General features: G+C 32.6%; 1 protein-coding gene across 1 annotated transcript; it reads left to right on the forward strand.

Annotated features, from left to right (window-relative positions):
• Nucleotides 1-145: 145 nt before the first annotated feature.
• On the forward strand, nucleotides 146-1,576 carry LOC108726040 (zinc finger MYM-type protein 1-like). Its single transcript, XM_018453436.1, has one exon. The coding sequence runs from the start codon at nucleotides 146-148 to the stop codon at nucleotides 1,574-1,576; it is 1,431 nt and encodes a 476-aa protein (XP_018308938.1).
• Nucleotides 1,577-1,622: the final 46 nt, after the last annotated feature.

Here is a 1,622-nt window from a genome sequence, read left to right on the forward strand (position 1 = left end):
CTCTTACTTTTCAAATATTATACAGAATGAAGTGATAAGCCTACTTGCCCACGAAGTAAAAAAAATCATTATTAGCGAAATTCATAAAGAGAAGTACTTTTCTATTTCCTTTGACTGTACTCCAGATACAGCTCACAAAGAGCAAATGACTCAGATCATACGATATGTTAAGGTAACACAAAACGAAAAGTGTTCAATTGAAGAAAGGTTTGTCGATTTTATAGAAACCAAACAAAAAACGGGTGAAGGACTGGCACAAGATATTTTAAACAAATTGCAGGCTGATAACTTAGATATCCAGAATTGTAGAGCTCAGTGTTACGATAATGGTGCGAACATGGCGGGGAAATACAAAGGAGTGCAGGCTCGCATTATCGAAGTCAACAAATTAGCTTATTTTATACCATGTTCATCACATTCATTAAATCTAGTTGGAGTTCACGCTGCTAGCGTATCACCAGAAATGATGACATTTTTTGGTATTGTCCAAAGTTTATTTGTCTTTTTCTCATCTTCTCCTGACAGATGGGACATTCTTATGTCACATGTAACGGTTTCTTTGAAGAAACATTGTGATAGTCGATGGTCATTGAAAAAGCAAGCTATTTCTGCAGTGTACAAAGAGTTGCCAAATATTTTTAAAGCTTTGGAAGACCTTACGCAATTTAGAAAAAATGAGGAAACATACTCAGGAGCAAAAAACTTTTTAAAACAGATAAAAAATTTTCACTTTATCTGCAGTTTGGTAGTGTGGAATAACATCTTGGAGCAAATTGATAATGTAAATGTTCTTCTACAGAAAAAAACTATTACAGTTTCGATCGCTAGCAAACTTATTGAAAGTCTGAAAAATATTATAAACACAATAAGAAATGAGAAGTTTCCAAACTTTCTACAGGAAAGTATAGATTTGGCCAAGTCATTAGATATAGATCCTGTATTTAAGGAGAGTCGGAAAAGAAAAACAAAAAAACAATTTGATTATGAAGCTTCTGATGAAAGTGCCAATTTGAATGAAAAATTTCGTGTTGCTTACTTGGAAGCTATTGATACAATAATCGAGCAACTTAACTGGAGATTTGAGAAACTTCGGAAGGTATCTGAAGATTTTGAATTTCTTTCTGGCTCAAATATAGTATCAATGGACGAAAATATTTTGAGCAAATTTTGTATGGATCTGGTTGATAAATATGCTGCTGACTTGAACGGGCCGGAGTTTTTGAGTGAAGTACTGAGTGCGAAAAAATTGTTTCCGCCTTTAAACGAAAATTTTAAAGAAATGGACCACTTAGAAATCCTTCAATTAATTCATGATTTTGACTTGATACCTAATTACAAAAATATGGAGACAGCATATAGGATTTACTTAACTATCCCAGTCACCTCCGCATCAGCAGAAAGATCCTTCAGCAAACTTAAATTGGTCAAAAATTACTTAAGATCTGCAATGGGCCAAGAAAGATTAAGCAATTTAAGTATACTTGCAATTGAATACGAAATAACGCAACTGTTAAATTTGGAAAAAATAATTGATAATTTTGCTTCCTTAAAAGTTAGGAAAGTAAAGTTGACGTAATTATTTTCTAATTTTAAGTTATATTTTTGTAATTGTTTAAACAGAG

This window comes from Mycetomoellerius zeteki, unplaced genomic scaffold, assembly GCF_001594055.1.
Source record: "Mycetomoellerius zeteki isolate Tzet28-1 unplaced genomic scaffold, Tzet1.0 C4420714, whole genome shotgun sequence".
Taxonomy (NCBI): domain Eukaryota; kingdom Metazoa; phylum Arthropoda; class Insecta; order Hymenoptera; family Formicidae; genus Mycetomoellerius; species Mycetomoellerius zeteki.